Source organism: Anabrus simplex, chromosome 2 (assembly GCF_040414725.1).
Source record: "Anabrus simplex isolate iqAnaSimp1 chromosome 2, ASM4041472v1, whole genome shotgun sequence".
NCBI classification, from domain to species: Eukaryota; Metazoa; Arthropoda; class Insecta; order Orthoptera; family Tettigoniidae; genus Anabrus; species Anabrus simplex.
Window position 1 is genome coordinate 867,895,270 of NC_090266.1, and position 22,569 is coordinate 867,917,838.

The 22,569-nt window shown below is 41.2% G+C and overlaps 1 protein-coding gene across 7 annotated transcripts in view; it reads left to right on the top strand.

Annotated features, from left to right (window-relative positions):
• Positions 1-22,569, top strand: part of Pfrx (6-phosphofructo-2-kinase) — a 656,010-nt gene that overhangs the window by 513,203 nt on the left and 120,238 nt on the right. For all 7 annotated transcript variants that reach the window (XM_068226309.1, XM_067141606.2, XM_068226307.1 and 4 more), the window contains one exon: positions 18,122-18,282. In XM_068226309.1, the coding sequence (XP_068082410.1) occupies positions 18,122-18,282 (161 nt within the window). The remainder of the gene's footprint in view (positions 1-18,121; positions 18,283-22,569) is intronic.

Sequence of the window (22,569 nt, forward strand, 5' to 3'; positions counted from 1 at the left end):
CAGACAGGCAGACGTATAGAGGCTAAAAGCAGCAACTCGACAATTCACATTGTGACCGCACAAAGTAGAAAATGGTAGTCTTGTACTTCAGGAAGACAAACTTCCAATTAGATATAATTTCAGAAAGAAATTCTAGAACACCACAATTAAGGTTCTTTGGTCTTGTGCGATGATTGGGAACCCCATTCCAATGCTGATCTTACCTCGCCCATACGTGCTTCTGAGGGCAGGATAAGCTGATTACTGATCAAATTAAAAATCTACAGTTTATACAAACACGGCATTAAATAGAATACTAACTGAATGCTTACGCACCACTAAGATAATCATGACTTGATAACAAAGTTTCTCTGTACTGTATTCCTGTCATCGTCAGCATCTGAGAGAGGCAATCCCTTTCTAGACCTACAGACTTGTTCTAAGATCAGGTGTAAGGTCAGTATTGTCTTGTATGTTCCTAGTTCTTTTTCAACCAAACTATCCTGGTATTCTCCATATTCAAGTTTCTGCTGGCCTTTAAAGTGTTTCGTGCCTAATTCGTAAAATGAATGGCACCATTAAACATTAACTTTTTTTTGCAGCTTCTTTCTGTGATATGTATGTATGTATGTATGTATGTATGTATGTTCAGTCATCATCCCTAAGGCTGGTTGGATCCTCAACAGCTCTGCCATCAGCTGTCATAGATGGCCTAGGCATCACCGAGGAGGCGTACTAGGGAAATGAGCAGTGAGGTAGTTTCCCGTTACTTTCCTCACCGAGCCAGAAGTTATTACATATCAGTCTGCCAAGCCCACTGAAATGCATGCACCAACCGACCCTATGAGCAACGTTTTCACACCATTCATAGCAGGGATTGGCTGCACTAGGAATCGCATTACTAACATCGCTCATACCTCAGTCACTGTCATATTGTCAAAGCCAAGGATAAGACAGACAGATCATGAAAGTAACAAAAGTGCTCTAGTGCACTGTAAACACTAGGTCCTACCAGCAAAGGCATCTTTCTTTGATAAGGGAGTGAATTTATCGTGGCTGTTTCTTTCTAAGCAACCAATATTTCTTCAAGTAACTTTTACCGGCTCGGATATTTCAGTACTCCTCCTCGTGGTTTTCCAATTGATATATTTCTGTTCATACACTGCTCTTCTTTTCATTGAAAGTTTGTTTGGCTTTCCAGCATGCCGCGTCTCCATTTGCTATAGACGTAGTCTTCACTATGTTACATTTCCTCTTCGACAATTCTTCATTAACTTCCTTATAGGTTATCTAAAGCGCTAGTCGGCCATATTTTCCCCCCTCTTCATTTCTTACATTAATGAGGCAGATGTAATTCTTCATGAGTAATGCAATGGATTTTGGTTCATCTTTAGTAGTAGGTCTATTTATCTCATCCCGTAGGGCTACACACTGTTCGTCTAAGACTTTCATTTTTTTAGTAAGTCTGTGTGTACTAATCTCATGGAAAATTCCATTCACGCTTTCTGTACTAAATTTGTTTCTCGTTTTTTCTTTCCCCCACCACTGAAATTTCTTGAGTTTAAACTGGCGTTTGCTTTTGTGACCTCCATATCGAAGCAAGAGTCCTCAACTGAATCCTGCAATCCAAGACTCACATTCCGAATCCCTTTGTGTTCAGTTTTTAATTTTACTTTTAAATACGTGTTTGTTGCACTGTATAACTTTACTATCTCCATTCAGCCTAATGGACACCCATTATTTTCATGTGTATTCTCTACTGTTTATATTATACTGTATATATTGAATGAATCAACGACTTCCCGCAAATACGGGTTGCCGCAATTGACAAGGTATAGCGTATCAGGATACAGCAATATTTAACTTAAATATAGCGGTAGTACGGTTTTTAAATTATGGAGGTTAGCCGGGCTGAGTGGTTCAGACGATTGAGGCGCTGGCCTTCTGACCCCAACTTGGCAGGTTCGATCCTGGCTCAGTCCAGTGGTCTTTCATGCTGTTCAAATACGTCAGCCTCGTGTTGATAGATTCACTGGCACGTAAAAGAACTCATGTGGGATTACATTTCGACACCTCGGCGTCTCCCAAAACCGTAAAAGTAGTAGATTATTAAATTATGGAGGATTAAACAAGAGAGATCTCAGAATTTTTACGGATCAACGTATGGTGGTGGTAACTATGTTTTCAGTTCATTGCTAGATGAGCTAGCGAGTTATCTTTTCCAAGAGCTCTGTATCATCTTAGTGATGAAGTAGTTAATACTTATTGAAATTTAGGAAAGAGAGAGAGAGAGAGAGAGAGTGTGTGTGTGTGTGTGTGTGTGTGTGTGTGTGTGTGTGTGTGTGTGTGTGTGTGTGTGTGTGTGTGTGTGTGTGTGTGTGTGTGTGTGTGTGTGTGTGTGTGTGTGTGTGTGTGGCTCCATGGCTAAATGGTTGGCTAAGTGTGCTGGCCTTTGGTCACAGGGGTCCCAGGTTCGATTCCCGGTAGGGTCGGGAATTTTAACCATCATTGGTTAATTTCGCTGGCACGTGGGCTGGGTGTATGTGACATCATCATCATTTTATCCTCATCACGACGCGCAGGTCGCCTAAGGGAGTCAAATCAAAAGACCTGCACCTGGCGAGCCGAACTTGTCCCCAGACACTCCCGGCACGAAAAGCCATACGCCATTTCATTTCAGTTGTGTGTGTGTGATCCATTTAGTTTTATAAACTTTGGTGTTTAATGTGTATTTGTAGTGAGTGAGATTAATGGCATTTATTTAAATTTTACAGTAACTACAGTACGCGCAGCTTCAAGTTATACCTGGTTTTACAGGGGTGAGGAGTAAAGAGGGTGCTCTTCCGGTTCCGGTAATACTGCCAACTGAATATAAATGAAATCTGAATTAAATCGATAGTATGATCGATATGAATTTTCTAAATCTTTATTATCTTAAGCCAACAACTATGTAACACACACACACATTATACAGTATAACGTTATATAACATTTCTCGATGTGAATCTTGTTCCTAGCATGAATTCTATATTTTAACTTTGCTGTATCAACAACAACAGTACTAGTGCGTAAAGTGTACGCCAGATGTCTCACGGCGATGAATACTCGATTCATAGTTTGTTTCAAAGGTTGCCAATACGAATCTCGAAAGATAACAGAGGTCTACCGATTCAGCACTAGGGAACCCAGTATCACTAAAAGTTGCGCGTACTGTAGTTCTCTAGGTGTTACGATCCCCTGCGGGTGGGGGACGCACATTTAGAATACACCCGCGGTATTCCCTGCCTGTCGTAAGAGGTGACTAAAAGGGGCGATCTTGACGTGGACATGACTTGCGGTTTGATATCATGTGTTTGACCTCCTGTGGATGGGAGGGGCTGAATATATCACAAGTAATCCCTGCCTGTCGTAAAAGGCGACTAAAAGGGTTATTTGGCCATGGTCCCCTCTCTATTAATTATTTTTTGAGGGTTAGTTGTAGACCGTTTCAACATTTTTGATGTGCGTGCTGTTCGGAGATGGGCCTCCTACGTGTGCGATTACGTCCGAAAGCCCGCATTTGTGACCACCCAGGGATCGGCGCTTGGGAGCGTCATGAACCCTTGCAGTAGTATCCACCTGACAACACAAGTCTCCGCACGGCCGAATGCCATATTATTGTTTTTAAAAATATTTTTCCCTATATTTAGTGCTCTGCACGCTTTGGGGTACATGCCATTTTGTGTGATTGGAAGAAGGGAGTCCTAGGGATCATTGCCTCAGTCATCCCGTATTAGGCATTGTCGAACATCGGACCCCCGGCAGTATCGGGTATGACCAGGTGGGTATTGCCTTGGCTGCTTGGTTCGGCTACAGAGACCCCTGATCAGAGGTGGGTGGCATTTGGGGAGGATGATTTTGGTCGTGCCTTCGAAATGTCATCGACCTGCCCTAGATGGTCCCCAACCGAAGTTTTTAACTTTTGCTTCCTTGTTAAGTTAAACACCCTGGGAACTTGCGCAGCGTGAAGGAATGGGATCCAGCTTCCCTCGGTTTCTGGTTACTACCAGAACCGATGGGCACGATTTTAAGCTGGTAAAATCTATCCTTTTTAGTAGACACATTGAAGGCGTCTACGGCGAACTTGAGGATCTCATGAAAATGCGCAACGGTAGTTTGCGTTTGAAGACTCGTACAGAACTGCAAGCCGATCAGTTGCTTAAGTGTCCGACTCGTTGGCTGAACGGTCATCGTACTGGCCTTCGGTTAAGAGGGTCCCGGGTTCGATTCCCAGCCGGGTCGGAGATTTTAACCTTAATTGGTTAATTCCAAAGGTACGGGGTCTGGGTGTATGTGTTGTCATCATAATTTCATCCTCATAACGACGCGCAGGTCGCCTACGGGAGTCAAATATAAAGACCTGCACCTGGCGTGCCGAATTCGTCCTGGGATATCCCGACACTAAAAGCCATACGACGTTTCAGTTGCTTAAGTGCGACCACTTTGGCGAAGTCCCCGTCAAAGTGGAGGAGCACAAATTTTGAACACTGACGAAGAGTTGATGGAAGACATGAAGAACCGTGGCGTGACACCTTATAGTCCACACTATGGCACTGTTAGAGTGGAATTGTAGCGGTTATGTCAGGCATCTTACTGAGCTGCGTCAGCTCATTAGTGAGTTCGCGGCTAGTATAGTCTGTATTCAGGAGACAAACTTAAGACCAGGTCATCATACGGTCTTGAGACATTTCAGACTATAATCGACAGAACGATATTATGCTCACTGGACGTCCGGTGGCGTGGTTATTTCTATTCGTTCTGATACCTATAGCGAAGAGGTTCCTCTAAGAACCCCACTGGAAGCAGTTGTGGTGCGGGTACCGCTGCCTGTCATAGCAACAATGTGTAACGTTTCCTTTCCACCAGGCCAGCCTCTTAACATACATGATGCCACTGATCGTATAGATCACCTTCCACCTCCCTTCCTCTTATTGGGCGATATTAACGCCAATCACCCCATATGGGGCTCTGAGACGCCTTGCCGCAGGGGAAGAGAGCTGGAAACATTAGTAACAGAGCTGGATTTATGTATTTTGAACACCAACTGACTTTAGTGTACGTTACGGCGCATATTCTCGCATAGACGTAAGTCTCTGCAGCCGAACGTTGGCTCCGCTCTTTCGGTGGAATACACACGATGATCTCTGTGGCAGTGACCATTTTCCCATTGTCCTTACTTTGTTGAAACAAAAATCCGTCGAGGGTCCTCCTCGTTGGATTCTTAAACATGCTGATTGGCCAAAGTACTCATCACTAGCTGTTTTTAACGACAAGACCAGGCGGACCGTAGGCGACGAAAGAACTTACATAACGCAAGTTATTCTTGCTGCTGCTGAAGAGTCCATTTCCTCCTTTTCAGGGCCTTCTTGCCGAAAACTCGTTCCTTGGTGGAGCGAAGTAATTGCAGCGTCTATCAAAGAACGCCGTCGCGCTCATAAACGTTATCGTAGGCAGCCTACTGTGGTCAACTTCGTAACATTTAAAAAACCCCGCGCTAAAGCACGAGTTCTTATTCGCCAAAGTAAGGAAGCTTCGTGGGAGAGATGTTTCTTCTATGACGTCACATACACTGTCATGTCAAGTGTGGACTAAACTTCGACGTATTTTGGGTGGACAAAGATCATCTTCAGTACCGGGAATTTCTATTGCAGGCAGTATCGTCACTGAACCACTCTCGATTGCTAATCATCCAGCTAGTCATTTCGCCGATGTATCTGGATCCGGGAATTACCATCGTGATTTCCTCGCTCTGAAGCGGGAGGCAGAACGTCATGACCTTAGTTTTACCACTCAAGCTTCAGAAGACTAATGTGCCCTTTACGCAGTGCGAACTCCGCAGGGCCTTGGCCCTTTGCAACGCCACGTCTCCTGGGTCAGACAGTGTCCATAACCAGATGTTAAAACACCTTAGTGAGGATAGTCTATTATATCTCCTTCGTGTGTTCAACCGAATCTGGATAGAGGGTTAATTTCCGTCTCAGTGGCGAGAGGGTATAGTTATCCCTGTCCTTAAGTCTGACAAAAGTCCTAAGTATGCAGGAAGTTACAGACCTATTTGTCTTACTAACTGCCTGTGTAAGCTATTTGACAGGATGGTAAATTGCCGACTTGTGTGGTGTCTGGAGGAACAAGGACTTTTTGTCCGATTACCAGTGTGGTTTTCGAGCCGCTCGCTCGACCACTGACCACTCGGTACGCCTGGAGAGTTCTATCCAGGATGCGTTTCTCCACAAACAGCATTTGGTGGCTGTTTTCTTTGACTTAGAAAAGGCCTATGACACGATATGGCGATATGGTATCCTTCCAGTCCTGCATCAATGGAGATTCCGAGGTCACTTACCGGTGTTAATTGCGAATTTTTTGTCCCTCCGTCTATTCCGTGTCAGAGAAGGGAGGACATATTCACAATACCCGTTGCAAGAAAATGGAGTCCCACAGGGATCGGTTCTTAGTGTCACTCTCTTCGCGATTGCCATAAACGGTATTGTCGCTGCTGCTGGTTCAGCAGTAATACCGTTGCTATATGTGGAAGATTTTGCTCGCGTAATATGGCAGGCGCATAGCGACAATTACAGCAAGCTATTAGGAGAGTGGAAAAGTGGACCTTAGAACATGGCTTTCGGTTTTCCACCGCAAAGAGCTCCGTTGTCCACTTTTGCCGACAACGCACTCTTCACTCACATCCTGAACTTTATTTAAGAAATGTCGCTCTTCCCGTAGTTAACACCGATTTCTTGGGCTCCTTTTCGATAGCAAATTATCATGGGACCCACACGTGTGGAAGCTAAACGTGCAATGCACCAAGAAGCTGACTCTCTTGAAGTTTCTTAGCAGCGCTCCTACGATTCTGTAAGGCACATTTTATCCAGGTTAGACTACGGCAGTGCAGCGTATGGCTCAACAAGACCAAACGTCCTTGCAAAACTGAACAGCATCCACCACAGCGGGGTTGGGTTGGCGACGGAAGCTGTCACAGATTGTTTGATGTACCTTTGGTTCCTTGCCTTGTCAGACAACCGAGTGGGGTACCTCAGTTGATAATACGGCGACCTGAAATAATCCTGGATCTGCACACTGGCCCGAAGGAAAACATGAACCCTTCGATTTATCGGAGGCTCTTCCTGTCCTTTGTTGGCCGGTATCCAGGTTTAGTCGTCGTTTACACGGATGGTTCGAGAACAGACACGAAGGTGGGCTGTGCGTTCGTTGTCGACACTGATAGGTTTCTTTTTGCTCTCCCGGAAACCTGTAGTGTGTACACAGCAGAGCTCTATGCTATCTGTGAAGCTCTGCGGTATGCAGTGTCCGATGAGCGCCGACACTTTCTTATGTATACTGACCCTTTGAGCTCGCTACAGTCTATTGATACCTGTTTCCTTCGGCACTCTCTGGTGCAGCGGATCTAGGATCTGCTGGCCGTATGTTCGGATGCCGGCACCAGAATCACGTTTATGTGTCTCCCAAGCCACATACTGAGGGAAACGAGTTAGCAGATAAAGCTGCCAAGGAGGCAGTTCCATCAAGTTATATTCTCTCTCAGCTGATACATTTGGTTATGTCGCATTGGGAGATGGAGTGGCAGGCTACTCCACTTCCAAATAAGCTGAGAGCGAAGGTATGGAGGACTTCCCTTCGGGCTTCTCGGCGGGAAGCAGTGGTATTATGTCGTCTTCGAATCGGCCAGGGTATACTAACGCACTCCCATTTATTGAAAGGAGAAACCCCTCCGGTGTGTAGGCCTACTTGCGGCGATCATCTTACCGTGGTACACATCCTTACGGAGTGCGTGGACCTGGTCTACCCCATTGAGTCTATTTTAGTTCGTGTTTGCGTATTTTAATATGTTATTTTAACTTCTAACATGGATTATATATATTTCCATGCAATGCCGTATTCCTTTATCACTTCTGTTTTCTATATTTTTATTAGAAAATAAGGAATTGTGAATTAGATACACTGACTGTTTTAATCTCATAATCATTTTTCATCACCATTTATTTTATTAAAGTTTAGTCAGTGGGTACATTTTAAACTTTTAATTATCAAATCAGGTCTCGTCCATCTCGTACCATTAGGGGCCGATGACCTTAGATGTTAGGCCCCTTTAAAGAACAAGCATCATCAGCATCTAGGTGTTACATTTTGTAGGTTAGGTTTGGCTCCGTCCAACTCATTGGCTGAATGGTCAGCGTTGAGGCCTTCGGTTCAGAGGTTTCCGGGTTCGATTCCCGGTCGGGTATGGATTTTAATCCCGTCTGATTAATTCTTCTGCCTCGGGGACTGGGTGTTTGTTCCAATACTTTCCTCTTTTTACACTACCAACCACCATAGAAACACGCAATAGTGATTACATCCCTCGATATATGATTGGTGTCAGGAAGGTCATCCGGCCGTAAAACATGGCCAAGTCCACGTGTGCTACACAGTTCGCACCTGCGACCCCACAGATGTGGGGAAAAGCGGTAGAAGGAGGTTAGGTTTGGCTCAGTTTCGATTCTGGGTTGGGAAAGAAGAAATAATATTGACCTTTTTATTTAAATGTCGGTACCGGTAAGGTGTTGATAGAATACTTACAAAGACAGCATATTGTAAGGAGTCGTAACTTCCGCAGCGTTTACATTCGTATAAGCAACACAGTATCTCAAAGAGCAATTCGCTCGTCTTGCCTATCATGTAGGTAATTTCTTTAAACAACACGATACCCTTGTAAATGTTGTGTATATACAGACATTCAACTGCATTTATACAGTATTTCACTGGAAAAATAGTTAACAGTCGTATTGTTATCAATTATTGCCGCTTTTCTTATTCAAATATTGCATTGTTAGCTAGGTCAAGAACGAAGGTTATAGTGTAGTCAAGAAAACAAAAATAATAATCAGCTGATTCCTGTATTCCAATAACGTATTTGTAGTTCTGAGTAGGTAGTTCAAATCTCCGGCATAATTTATACTTGCACCCTCGATCGTTCAGCGTTTAAGAACAGTTTTGATTTCTGTTAGCTTGTAGGAATAACATGACAATACTGTCTAATAAGGATTTAGTTTGAACATCATTTCTGTTGTTTCAGTTAACCAATTGTAATTAGGATACGTCTAAACGCAGTTAGAATAATTTAATGTAGTTATATTGTTAGAAATTATCGTGCTTACTATGTCATTGCGTAATATTTGTTTAGAAGGGTAAAAATCTCTCTTCTGTTAGCGTGTAGGTGGAAAAAAATAATAACCCGACTAAGTATAAAGTATTTAGTTTGAACTCCAGTTCTGTTGTTTCAGTTAACCTGTTACAATTACAATACGCCAAATATAGTTGAGAAATTGTAGTGAAGTTATTAGATAGTATTCGTGTGTTATCCTTGTATACGATAACCCTTTCGATATTTTACCATGTAGCTAAACGGCAGTTTTCATATCAAGCAAAGTTGGGAAATATAGTAATAATAATAATAATAATAATATTAATAATAATAATAATAGGTCTACGTATTTAGCTTTGTTGTGTAATCATAATGTAGTTCTTCCGAATGTCAACATATAACGGCAATTTTCACTTCCGTTGACGCGTAGTAATAATCTGTTGTAATTAGGATAGGTCTGATGCAGTTAAGAATTATTGTAGTAAAGTTATTTTATTAGAAATTGGCGTGCTTATTTTATTACTGCGATATATTTGTATAGTAGGGGAAATATATCTCTAGGAATTCAGCTCTTACTAGAATTCTGTTGTTATAATTTTGATAGGTAGTTTAGAAATGTAGCGTAACTATTCTTATTAAACTGTATCTTGCTTGCTTTTTCTGTTTGCAAGTAGTGACAATAATAATAATAATAATAATAATAATAATAATAATAATAATAATAATAATAATAATAATAATAATAATAATAACTACAGCAAGGGAATGCCTAGGAACAACTTCGTGTAAAGATGGGAAAATGCGAACATCTTGGTAGAACGATGAAGTGAGAGCAGCTTGTAAGCTAAAAAGGAAGGATTATTAGAAATGGTTCCGAACAAGGGCTGATGCTACAGGGAATGGTATGTAGATGAAAGAAATAGTTGTTGAATCCACAAAGAAGTCGCGGGAAGATTTTGATAATAACCTGGAAAGGCTAGGTCAAGCAGCAGGGAAACCTTTCTGGACAGTAATAAAGAATCTTAGGAAGGGAGGGGAAAAGGAAATGAACAGTTTGATTACTCTTTGCATGAAGAAGCGATATTAAATGAATTGCGAGTTGCAATAGTAGTCCCAGTGCACAAGGGAAGAGGTGACAAACATAAAGCGGATTATTACAGGCTTTTCAAAATCATTCTTTCTGATTATATTAGCGACGTTTGCAAAATTACTAGCTTGTTTGACAGAAGACAGTTCGTGTTTAGGAATGGTTATTCCATTGAGGCTCAACTTGTAGAATTCCAACAAGATATAGCAGATATTTTAGATTCAGGTGGTCAAATGGACTGTATCGCAATTGGCCTATCTAAGGGTAGATCATGGGAGACTGCTAGCAAATTTGAGTGCAGTTTGACTAGACAAAAGAGTGACTGAATGGGTGGCTATGGATCTAGAAAATAGAACTCCGAGAATTAAGAGTAGGTGAAGCGTTACCTGATCATGTAATAATTGTGAGGGGAATTCCTCAAGGCAATATTATTGGACCTTTGTTTTCTTATTGGTCCTTTATATAAATGATTGAGTATAAAGGACTGGAATCAGAGATATGGCTATTTGCTGATGATGTAACTTATTTATTACTCTATTCAGTATAAGATTGTGAGCGACAGCAAAACGACCTCGACTGCGTTGTGAGATGTGCAGCAGACAATGGTATGATGATAAATGGGGTGAAAAGTCAGGTACAGAGTTACGTCAATAGGAACAGTCCCCTCGGGTTTAATTCTTGCGTTGATAGGGTGATCTTTCCTTCTCGGGATCACTGCAAGTACGTTGGTGTTAATAAAAAGGAAAGATCTTCATTGATGTAATCACACTAACGGGATTGTAAATAAAGGTTACAGACCTCTTCACGTGGTTGTGGGGTTATTCAGGAGTTGTACTAAGGATGTAAAGGAGAGGTTATATAAGTCTCGGGTAAGGTGCCAATTGAAGTATGGTTCCAGTGTATGGGGCCTTCACCAGGATTACTTGATTCGAGAATTTGACAAATCGAAAGAAAAGCAGCTAGGTTTCTTCTGGATTATTTCCGACAAAGGAATAGTTTGACGAAAATGTTGAACATTTTGGACTGGGAAGACTTGGGTGTAAGGAGACGAGATGCTCGACTAAGTGGTATGTTTCGAACCGTCATTGTAGGGATGGCGTGGAATTTCATTAGTAGAAGTGTAAGCTTGAGCGGAGATTTTAGAAGTAGAAAAGGTCATAATATGAAGATAAAGTTGGAATTCAAGAGAACAAATTGGGGCAAATATTCATTTATAGGACGGCGAGTAAGGGACTGGAATAATTTATCGAGGGGAATGTTCGATACATTTCAAAGTTATTTGAAAACGTTTAAGAAAATGCTAGATTGATTGATTGATTTGATTTGATTTGATTTGATTTGATTGATTGATTGATTGATTGATTGATTGATTGATTGATTGATTGATTGATTGATTGATTGATTGATTGATTGATTGATTGATTGATTGATTGATTGATTGATTGATTGATTGATTGATTGATTGATTGATTGCTGTCCATAGGCAGCTCGAAGTTTTTCCGGAATATACAAGGCAGGTATAGTGCCACGATCCCCAACCGTTAGTCCGATAATAATCATTCATTCGGTACTTGTGAGCGCGTAAATGTTCTGCTTCTTAAGATGGACTTCAGTAGGCTGACCGATATGGTGCTCGAATCGGAAGGTTGAATCGATAATGAAGCCTTCCTTGTCATTACCTTTAAAGACAATTGTACTGCCTGTCCAGAATGTACGCTTTATGAAGCATTCGGGGACAATATTCTAATGTAGTCAACACTCCTGCTACAGAAACAACTAAAATGAAATGAAATGAAATGGCCTATGGCTTTTAGTGCCGGGAGTGCCCGAGGACATGTTCGTCTCGCCAGGTGCAGGTCTTTCGATTTGACTCCCGTAGGCGACCTGCGCGTCGTGATGAGGATGAAATAACACATACACCCAGCCCCTGTGCCAGGTAAATTAACCAATGATGGTTAAAATTCTTGACCCTGCCGAGAATCGAACCCGGGACCCCTGTAACCAAAGGCCAGCACGCTAACCATTTAGCCATAGAGCCGGACACAGAAGCAACTAAAAGTGTGAAATGAACTTGAGCTCACTTCCTCACTAGCTTCTCTCTCGTAGTAGTCTTCTCCGTAGCGTGGTCTTTAGTAGTCGTTACTCATGGAGTTTTGTGTTCGCCGCTCAAAGTTTTGATAAGCAACAGCGGATCTAAGCGGTTGTACCCCTACAGGTAATACAAATCTCTCAACAGGCCTCTTGCCAGAATAGCGCGTTCAGGAAATTTGCATTCTAATCTATTACTATACTGTATTCAATCGCTCCCTCCTCGCTGTATTCAAGATGCATTATCTAGCTTTATGAGCCAAATCTACCGGCACGTAAAAGATTACGTCTCCTCAGTGTCTTTGAAAACCATTAGTGTAGTCAGCGGGACGTAAAACCAATAACATTATTATATTTTGGTGATAGCCCTTCAAGGGCTGTAGTGTCATATGGTTTGATTTTGATAGCATTTAACAGCTATATTTTGATGCATCATATCTCTCTCCCCTCAAGTCTCTCTCCTGGGAAGAAACCTTCTTTTCAGTTCTTCATAAATTAGGTCTTGAAGCGTTCCTTCAGCCTTATGAAAATGTGAAAGAATTTAGAAGTATTACATAAATTGTAATGAAAACGAACATTTATTACTTAAAATCATTTTTAACTGACATTGAGCATATTTTCTACGAAATTTTGCTGTTCTCTGGCACTAAATTCCACTTTTCTTGATATTGATCAGTTTATGAATGAAGAATTTTCTGTAATTCATGATGAATTGCTGTTCCAACTAATCTGGCTTGACAGGAGTACACGATGGTTAGGATAAGTAATAGCAGTTTGTCACCTCATTCTTTAAATTGTTTTTCTTCTTTTTATCGGACGGGCAGTAAAGGAAATTGAAGAGAAATTTGGAAAAGCAATCAGTTCAAGGAGAGGAAATCAAAATTTGAGATTTGTGGAAGTTATTTAATCTGACTCCGGAAAAAATGAATAATCTGGAAAAATTGCTGAAAGATATGGATACAGCCTTACAGACGAGTACAAGATGAAAGTAAATGCACCTGTCAGTGATTCATTGAATAATAATTCTATTTGAGAGGAACAACCACCATTAATGAGTGAAAAAAGGGGGCATACTGTATAGTATAGATTAACTGTCTCGAAAAGGAAGTTTACTTACCTCAAGCACAGATTTACATATTACAAATTCACACCAGTCAAATGCAAATGCCACGGCCGCTACCTTCCCAATCCCATCACTTTTCCATCTCTGCGTCGTCGAAAACCTTCGATGTGTTAGTGCGACGTTAAACTACTAGCAAAAAAAAAAAAAAGCATATTACAAAGATGTTTCAGAATATGCTTGTGTGGAACACGGTCAATGTTTGGTGCAAAGAGAAAGAGAATAGAAGCCTTTAAAATTATTCGTTTCTGAATAACATTAAAAGTGAGGTGTATAGATCGGATCACCAATGAAGAAATAGATTGATAAGCCACATCATGTGACACCTTGCAGTTTTTTTGTTTTGTTTTGAGGGGGAAGTGACACTGTCGGTTTCCTCGAAAAATATCCGTTATAAGAGAAATGACTTACAATTAGAATAATCATAATAAAAATGTGTGCTTACATGGTTCAATTGTGTTATCGCCATATTCGCCACCTAGCGTGACACACACATTCTTCATGCCAAGACATGAATATGGCAAGCAGATTAGAGTAGACGGAGGATGCGGTTGTGTAGAGATACACAGGTTAGCCCAGGATAAGATGGCATGGAGGGCTGCATCAAACCAATATATGGAATAATGGTTCAAACATACAGAAGGAGCATTGTTGGGTTAGGGCATCCAAGCTATTTTGTTTCAGCAGAGTTACTGTGGATGATTTTTGTGATAATTGCAGCATTGTTGACTGCTCTCGGGTTCAATCAATCAATCAATCAATCAATCAATCAATCAATCAATCAATCAGTCAATACTGATCTGCATTTAGGGCAGTCACCCAGGTGGCAGATTTCCTATCTGTTGTTTTCCTAGCCTTTTCCTAAATGATTTCAATGACATTAGAAATTTATTGAACATCTCCCTTGGTAAGTTATTCCAATCCCTAACTCCCCTTCCTATAAATTAATATTTGCCCCAATTTGTCCTCTTGTATTCCAACTTTATCTTCATATTGTGATCTTTCTCCGCTGACAGCTCGGAACATACCACTCGGTCGAGCAGCTCGTCTTTCTCCAAGTTCTTCCCAGCCAAAACTTTGCAACATTTTTGTAACTCTACTCTTTTTGTCGGAAATCACCCAAAACAAATCGAGCTGCTTTTCTTTGGATTTTTTCCAGTTCTTGAATCAGGTAATCCTGGCGAGGGTCCCATACACTGGAACCATACTCTAGTTGGGGTCTTACCAGAGATTTATATGCCCTCTCCTTTACATCCTTGCTACAACCCCTAAACACCTTCATAACCATGCGCAGAGATCTGTATCCTTTATTTACAATCCCATTTATGTGATTACCCCAACGAAGATATTTCCTTATATTAACACCTAGATAGTTACAATATGCCGGCCCCGTGGAGTAGGGGTAGCGTGCCTGCCTCTTACCCGGAGGCCCCGGGTTCGATTCCCGGCCAGGTCAGGGGTTTTTACCTGCATCTGCGGGCTGGTTCGAGGTCCACTCAGCCTACGTGATTAGAATTGAGGAGCTATCTGACGGTGAGATAGCGGCCCCGGTCTAGAAAGCCAAGAATAACGGCCAAGAGGATTCGTCGTGCTGACCACACGGCACCTCGTAATCTGTAGGCCTTCGGGCTGAGCAGTGGTCGCTTGGTAGGCCAAGGCCCTGTAGTGCCATGGGGTTTGGGTTTTTTTTTTTTTTTAGATACTTACAATGATCCCCAAAAGGAACTTTCACCCCATCAACGCAGTAATTAAAACTCAGAGGACTTTTCCTATTTGTGAAACTCACAACCTGACTTTAGCCCCATTTATCATCATACCATTGCCTACTGTCCATCTCACAACATTATCGAGGTCATTTTGCAGTTGCTCACAATCTTGTAACTTATTTATTACTCTATAGAGAATAACATAATCCGCAAAAAGCCTTATCTCTGATTCCACTCCTTTACTCAAATCATTTATATATATAAGAAAACATGTAATTAGGTAATACTATTAGCTTTAAAAATATTTGTAATTATCTGTAGGTTCGTTGACTGGTTTTTAACAATGTTCCAAGACTGGCTTGTTAAGTCAGGATATCTCGTCCCTCTAAACACAAAATGATTGTGTTCTGTGCTTTCGTTAAAGAAAGCACTGTTTTTTTTTTTTTTTTTTTTTAGTTTGCTAGTGGTTTAACTTCGCACTAACACATGGAAGGCCGGACTGAGTGGCTCAAACGGTTGAGGCGCTGGCCTCCTGACACCAACTTGTCAGGTTGGAGCATGGCTCAGTCCGGTGGTATTTGAAGGTGCTCACATACGTCAGCCTCGTATCTGTAGATTTACTGGCACGTAAAGGAACTCCTGCGGGACTAAATTCCGGCACCTCGACATCTCCGAAAACCGTAAAAATAGTTATTGGGACGTAAAGCAAATATTATTATTAACGCGTGGAAAGTTTTCGGCGACGCAAGGATTGGGAGGAGCTAGGATTGGGAGGGTAGTGGGCGTGGCCTTAATTAAGGTACATCCCTAGCATTTGTCTGGTGTGAAAATACGAAACCGCGGAAAATAATCTTTAGGACTGCCGAAGGTGGGATTCGAACCCACTATCTGCTGAATGCAAGCTCACAGCGACCGATCATCACTGCACACCAACTCGCTCGGTTTTTACGATCTCTCTTGCTGCATCATGGTGTTAACAGTGCTTTTTACCTTCGTAATTGCTTGTTGCAATGATGCGAGTCTGTTCAGTTACAATTTGATTGCATTTATCTTCACATAACTCGTGTAGGCCTAATAGTCGAACCTCTCTTCTTCGGACACCGTCGGTTTCCTCGAAAAATATTCGTTATAAGAGGTATCAGCTGAAATTAGGTTGTAAAAATTAATAGGAACATTTTAACGACAAAGAACATTCACCTGAAATATAAGCATTCGTCTTTATTTTGATTATTCTAAGTCATTTCTAACTAACTTAAATATTTGTTCGGGAGATATTAGACGTGATTTTACAGCCGTTACAAATATTACAGCTTCGGGAAGTAATCATTCAGCTGTGTGTGTGTAAATTTAGCATATTTTTTCTCTACTGCGATATTCTCGGAAAGGGCATAAAGTCTGTTAACTAGTTCAATTGTGTTATCGCCATATTCGCCACCCAGCGTGACACACACATTCTTCATTTGTTTAAGTATCTGTTTTCTTATTATTTGTGATTTCTCGCGCTTTTTCTTGTTACCTCGACCCATCACTCGGTTTCTTTGCTCGAACACACTTGAACCACTCATAACTTACCGCAACGTTCTCTTCTGTGAAAATTGACTTCCGCTTTCTTTTCCCTCCACAGTTCCTATTGTCCTTCTACTCATTTGCAATTTAATTTTTATTCTCCACAGTTGTGTTTGAGTTTTCCCCCATTTCAATTTTTCGGGGAACTATCTCACTGAAAGTCCTTTCGCACTTTCTATGATTACTTTTTTTGTTTCTGGAGTTCTAAACATGCTCGTCCTTTCTTACTCATGTTTACTGAGCGATTGAACTGATACGTTATTTCTGTCTGCAGTAAAGTCTAACGAAAGTACCGTTCCTAACCTTGACCTTATCAGCGATAATCAGAGTTAAGAATAGACTGATGCAGGGTAGGTTGGAAAATCCCGTTGTAACTTGTGAGTAAACAGTCCCTGGCAGCATTCCGAGGCAACTAGAATTCTCAGAATGTACAGTAATTAGAACACAAGATTACCATAACGAAAGGTTTGGAAAGAGTCATGTACAGAAGAATTAACTTCACATAGCTATTACGGCATTCCTGTGTTAATTTCTTTCGGTTTTCCGTGGATTCAAAGTAGTACAAACATTCGAAAGGAATTTTCCAATGACTGCAGCATGGTTTTAAAGAATGGATGGCATAGCCTGGTGAAGAGAAAGAAAAAGAAAAGTGTCCGGGAACGTGTAAAGAGTCTGCTTAAGACAAGTGGACGAGAGTGATGGCGATGTCTGCTGTCCGGAATTTGAGATGCCCGCTTAAATGAGATTTATTTAACATTTGCCTTATGTAAAATAAAATCGGTTCATTGACAAAATGTCCGTGTCCGCAGGTATCCGCTGAATAAATGTGTCCGTTAGGGGTTCGACTGTATCTTAAAGCATTTCATGGGTTTTAATGGTTGTGCCTACTTCTCATCAGATAAGGCTAAATTACCAGCAGCGTGTTTGATTCCGGCTCAGTCGAGTGGTATTTGAAAGATACTCAGATATGCCAGCCTCATGTCAGTAGATTTACTGACTTTTAAAAGAACTTATGTGGGACAAAAATATGGTATCTTGGAATCTCTGAAAACTATAAAAGTACGGTAGTTGCTGGAATGTCTAATGCAGTAGTTATAAATAACAGCCATTCGCCCCGCTCTTTCATCTGTATATGGAAGCTGCACTGGGGGAGAGCAATATATCTTCCAGAAGTGGAGTTTGATAAATTATACTAATTTCAGGTATAATTTTTTCCTAAATAGCTACTCTTTTACGAGTGAGACTTGTTCATCTTATTAATAAATGTTGAGCCTTTGCTAGTTTAGAGTTGTCATTCATTGGTGGTTTCTCAAGGATCCGTGATCAGAATATTCTAATTATATGTAACTTAGGATTGTGTGTATTTACTTTTATCGAATGTGTTGTCCTGTTCACAGTATTTAACCTTGGGGAATATCGGCGTCATGCTACTACAGCATACAAAAGTCACGAATTCTTTCGGCAGGACAACAAAGAAGCTATGGCTATCCGGACCCAGTGTGCTATTGATGCACTACATGATGTTTGTCTTTGGCTGGAGTGTGGTGGAGAAGTAGCAGTGAGTATATAGTACATCCTTTACTGGATAAGTAAAAACTGGTTGAACATGTTATGAGTTACTAGGCCCTATATGATGTTTTTCTTTTGACACTGAAGCTGTTTTATTAGTACAGTTACTTGTAACGGGGTATAAGTACTAGATATATTGACTAAACATGTAGTCTTTGAATTTTAAAAATATCTGAAAGTATTGTATGGCTTCTGGAATCAGTTTACTGTATTTTGCAAGCAGGAATGTAGTTACTTACATTGTTTGCTGACCAGTGAAGAGAGAATTACTGTGGCAATTGTTTTCATGCAGTTTACTACTATAAATACTGATAGAGTATATGGTATTTTTGTTTAGTAAGTTAGTAGTGGAGCATAGCATTGTATGGAAGTGGAACATAGGCGACAACAAGCTCAGAAAGAAAGAGAATAGAAGCTTTTGAAATGTGGTATTACAGAAGAATGCTGAAGGTGAGATTGATAGATCGAATCACGAGTGAAGGGATACTGAATCGGATTGGCGAGAGGAGATCTATTTGGCTAAACTTGATGAGAAGAAGAGACAGAATGATAGGATACATCTTAAGACACCCAGGACTTGGTGAGATAGTTTTTTAGGGAAGTGTAGGGGTAGACCAAGGTATGAATATGACAAGTGGATTAGAACAGATGGAGGATGTAGTAGTTATGTAGGAATGATAAGGTTAGCACAGGATAGGGTGGCATGGTACATTGTCATAGACCACAAATTAAGATTATCCAACCGTTTCTGCTCTTGTGGTAACAGGGCAATATTACATTTTAATCCCTTGGTGAGTCAGTATCTATCTGGTATATGTAAGTATTTGTAGAACCAGTCTTCAAATTGTGGCAGGTTAGTAGTACAGTTAGTTAAGCACTTCCTTACCCATATGGATATACAGCATCATTTGCTCCAAATAAGCCCATTTAAAGGAACAGATTGTGTTAAGCATTTGAGATTAATTTGCATTGCATTACCTTTATAAAGTTACTTTTGATTCAGGTATTAAAAAACACAAGCATTGGCTATGATCAGACCATCTTTTGGTTTTGGTCCTGAAGTTATATTTAATTTTTTGAGAATGAGGGAGTAACTTAACTGCAATATCGTATGTTGTTTGTGAAGTTGTATTATGTTAAATGTTGAAATAATTCTTACAAAACTGGCATAAGCACATTAAAGCTAGAAACATCCTTTCTTTCTGCTGAAGTTAAGCGAGCAGATCTCATTAATGTACCTCCTACATCATCAGGGATTTCTTTACCATGCCCAGAATCAGCGTAGTTCAGTGCAGTTTGACTGTTGGTAGAATCTCAGCAAGAGTGTTGGATGTATGTGTTATTATTTAAAAAAATAGTTTCATTCCTGTGCTGAGTAACTGTGCTATAACTTGGCATATTCATTCTTAAATTTTTAATTCTTTTTCAGCTCTGTAACCCACTGAAAAACAGGTATAAGTGGAGCCTATATGGCAGATGTGTCATGGCAAATACTCTCATTGTAAAAAAAAAAAAAAAAAAAAAGTCCGGTCTTCAGATGATAACTTCAAGTATTTTAGAGCTGGGTTGAGTAGCTCAGGCAGTAAAGTGTTGGCCTTCTTAACTTAAGTTGGCAGGTTCGATCCCAGCTCAGTTCGGGAGTATTTGAAGATGCTGTAATTCATCAGCCTCGTGTCAGTAGATTTATTGGCATGTTAAAAGAACTCCTGCGGGACGAAAGTCCGGCACCTCGGCATCTCCAAAAACCGTCAAAAGTAATTCGTGAGATATAAAAACAATAACATTACAGTATTATTATTTATGTAAATTAAACCAGTGTACCGAGCGGAGTGGCCGCACGTGTTTACGCGCTACAACTATGGAGCCAAGCTCTGCATTCGGGAGAAGGGTGGGTTCGATCCCACTGTCGGTTGTCCTGAGATTTTTTTTGTTGTGGTTTCCCATTTTCACTTCCAGGCAAATACCGGGACAGTTCCAATTCATAGGCCACAGCTGATTCCTTCCACCTCTTTACCTAGTTTCGTTCACCATCATTCAGTTAATCTTCATTAGGTTTTCGAATGAGATTGGCATCAAGAAGGACATCCGGCCGTAAGAACATGCATATAAATTCATCTCGCCTCATCCCAGACCCCATATATCAAGAAACAGGGCGAAAAGGTAGACAAACATTAAACCAATATGAAGTCTTACTTGTTGCCTGGAGCATATTTACAATTCCGAAGTAAACATGAATTACACCTTCATTTGTCTGTAGTGTGGATTTTAAGTTTGGCGCAAATAAGTGGCCGCACGGTTTGGGTCATGTAGCAATCAGCTTGCTTTCTGGAGATACTGGGTTCGAACGCCCACTGTTGGCAACCCTGAAGATGGGTTTCCTTGATTTCCCATGTTCACACCTTAATTAAGGTCGCCGTAAGATCTGCCTGTGTCGGTGCGCCGTAAAGCAAATTTTATAAAATAAAAAATAATAATTTAAAAGAGGTCATGGCATTAGACTGACGGACTATGTTCCTAACATGGCACATGAATTTACCCATGGTCATGGAATAGCTTTTATCAGTTTTATTGTTTCTACCTTTTTTAACATGTTTGCTGAGCCTTCCTTTTTCTTCTTCTTTTTCTGACTTCCACATGATAGTCTTGAAACTGATGAATTGTAATGGTGTTTTCTTTGCATACAGAACACTTTCTGAAAAGAAAAGCCACAGTGTATGGGTTACAGGAGGTATCTCTCATCATCTAGGTCATCGGCCCCTAATGGTGGTAAGGCTGAGAAGTAGCTGAAAACTTCCATATTATGTAGTTTCTTCAATACAGCTTCAAAATTAACATGGATGACAAATACCCCCTGCGGGTGGAGGACGCACGTGTATAATACATCCGCGGTATCCCCTGCTTGTCGTAAGAGGCGACTAAAAGAGGCCCCAGGGGCTCTCAACTTGGGAGCGTGGGTTGGCGACCGCGGGGCCCTTCGCTGAGTCCTGGCATTTCTTCCACTTCTGACAGGGTCCTCACTTTCATCTATCCTGTCCAACCTGCCTTGGTCAGCTCTTGTTCCTTTCCGACCCCGACGGTAGTAGAGCATTCGAGGCCTAGGGAGTCTTTCATTTTCACTCCCTTTGTGGCTCTTGCCTTTCTTTTTCAAAGTGACGGATCCCTTCTTTTTCTCTTTGTCTACCCCCTGTGGGTGGGGGACACAGACGGCGAATACACCCACGGTATCCCCTGTCTGTCGTAAGAAGAGACTAAAAGGGGCGACCAAGGGATGATTGAAAGAGAATCATGAAACTACATGTGATTAGTACCATCACGCAGGGAACACCATGGGTCGTCTTTATTTGCGAGTAGTACAACTCTGTTAGGTACTCAATAGTTTTGTGATCAGTAGCACTGTGGGTTTCCAGTACCTGTGATTAGTAACACAATATGAGCATCACCGTGGGCCTTTGTTACCTATGATTAGTATCCACTATATGAGGAACATCGCGGGAATACCGGCGCCCGTGATTAGTACACCTAGGTGAGGAACACTATGGGTTTGCGTTGCCTATGTGTGGAGCCATTATATGAATAACACCATAGGTCTGCGTTACCTGTACGACGTACAATACTTGTGAGTAGTACCATAGTGATTCGAACAACGTGAGTTTACGCTACCTTTGATTAGTATGCCTACCGCAATGTGAGAAATACCATGGTTCTACTTTACTAGCGATAAATGCCATTCTGAGGGACCGTTGGCATGGATATTGAATTCCTTTAGACAACAAGCATCATCGATTCAGGAATGTGCTTTGGAATTCGAGGCATTGTGGGTCGGATCCACTGCTTGTTTTAAATTCATATTCATCCATTCATTCTTCATCCTCACGTTTTTGAATTCTGGTCAGTGGATGAATTTTGTACTTTTAAATTATCATTGCATTTCGTACCATTAGGGGTCGATGACCTAGATGTTAGGCCCCTCTAAACAACAAGCATCATCATCATCATCATCATCATCATCATGGATGGCACAAATACAAGTTTTGCAATCCCAGGCTTGTGGGTATCTTGTCCACAAGGCAACTATTAAATCGTCCAATTTGCAAAACAGTTCAGTCATTTGACTGCTTTTAATCATCTGTAGCTGTTTATCATGAATGTATCACTTCCTCACAGAGTAAGGCTGAGTTGCTCAGTCCGGTGGTGTATTTGAAGGTGTCGGCTTCGTGTCTGCAGATTTATAGGCATGTGAAAGTACTCCAGCGGGACAAAAGTAGTTGGTGGGATG